Source organism: Glossina fuscipes, unplaced genomic scaffold, assembly GCF_014805625.2.
Source record: "Glossina fuscipes isolate IAEA_lab_2018 unplaced genomic scaffold, Yale_Gfus_2 147, whole genome shotgun sequence".
In the NCBI taxonomy this organism is placed as follows: Eukaryota; Metazoa; Arthropoda; class Insecta; order Diptera; family Glossinidae; genus Glossina; species Glossina fuscipes.
This window is the reverse complement of record NW_023998490.1, coordinates 3,453,502-3,455,074: the sequence shown is the minus strand read 5'-3', so window position 1 is coordinate 3,455,074 and position 1,573 is coordinate 3,453,502. Positions and strand designations below refer to the sequence as shown.

The 1,573-nt window shown below is 27.2% G+C and overlaps 1 protein-coding gene across 1 annotated transcript in view; it reads left to right on the top strand.

The window, feature by feature from the left end:
- The window catches only part of LOC119641261 (Bardet-Biedl syndrome 4 protein homolog), a 14,730-nt gene that overhangs the window by 10,070 nt on the left and 3,087 nt on the right, over positions 1–1,573 (top strand). Inside the window, exon 9 of the mRNA XM_038039839.1 lies at positions 295–491. Within this exon, the coding sequence (XP_037895767.1) occupies positions 295–491 (197 nt within the window). The remainder of the gene's footprint in view (positions 1–294; positions 492–1,573) is intronic.

Below are 1,573 nucleotides of genomic sequence, written 5' to 3'. Positions count from 1 at the left end.
CAAATTAATGAATTAAAAATTAATATATTTTAATTAATTAAAAACAATTAATTAATAGTTAATTAGTTATTAAGTTAAAAATATTTAATTAAAATATAATTATATAATAAATAACTTAATTTAAAAAAGAGAAAAATTTTTTTTTTATAAGTTAATTTATTAATTTGATCTATTAACTTTTTATATTTAACTAGCTAATTAATTAATTATTTAATTAAAATAAAAAACTTTTTAAAATTTTAAACCATTGACGTTACATTCACAAACGTAACGTCAACAAAAACTCTATTTAAGTTTGTTTACGTAAATTGGAGGATTTCGATAATGCTTATGTCGCATTTGAACGTGCCACAGCAATGCTTCCGTCATCACCTTTAATATACCTGAACTGTGCTCTATTTTGTTATGAGACTGGTCGCTTAGCCATGGCTACCGAACAATATAATCGTTTTGTTAGCAGCTCTGAGAATTTAATGCGGTTACCAATCGAAGTAAGTTTGTATCGCAATTAAAAGACTTAAAACAGATTTATACACAAGATGTCCGGTCATTGTCATTGACATTGAGTGCGATTATGCTAATAAATAAAGCTTCTGTGTACACTAGACATCCATAGAAATAAGTATAATAAGCAAAAATTTACATAAAAGGAGACTTTTTCCTTTCGATAATAAAATACTTTGCCTTTGAATTTCCTCTGTTCTATGGTACCCTTGCGTACAAATCATCGTACTATAATAGGAAATTGTTTATGTTGGTTATTGTTTTTGCGCATTACAAGGGCTTTATCGCTATTGCTCTTGCTACGTATTGTTACTTTCTTAATTTACATGTACAAAGAACAATACACACGTTTATGAATGCCAAGCTATGTGATATTTCCGTTAAAGTTTATTACGAATGGGAACTATTTTCCAGAACAATTCCTAAGCAAACATTGCTCTTATTCGCGTACGTATCGTATCTTCGTTGACTATATTTTTAATATTTACATATACATTCAATTCTTTTTTTTGCACGGTACATACGTTCCTTAGAAAACCGTCCAAAGGAATTCATGTAAAAAAATGCATGCGCCACACGTGGCATAAATTTGGAGATAAAAGTAATCCATATTAAATATTTAAAAAGCAAAAATAATTTTTTTTTGTTACAAGAAAAAAAAAAAAATGGTGTACAGTGAAAATTCACTCGGCATTAAGTACACCATGTAAGTACTTCAATTGCAATTGGGAATTAAAAATTAATTTCTCAATCAATAAATTATACATCAATATATGTGATATTGGAAATTTTCTTATCGAATTAGAAAAACTTTAATTTGAACATCAACTTTTAGAACTCTGTTGTAATTTTTGTTGCATCCTACACGAACACGAACCCTCTAACACAAAACAACAAATTTTTTTGGTAATCCATTTAAAACAAAAAATTCCTGTAAAAAAATATATTTGTTCTTACTGGTGAACGGTCTTATTTTAAATTCGGGTAAAAAAAACCGTGTAAAAAAAGGATTTGGATGTACAAAATATCTTCTATACATATACAAATCAACTAATTTTGAGTGCAATGT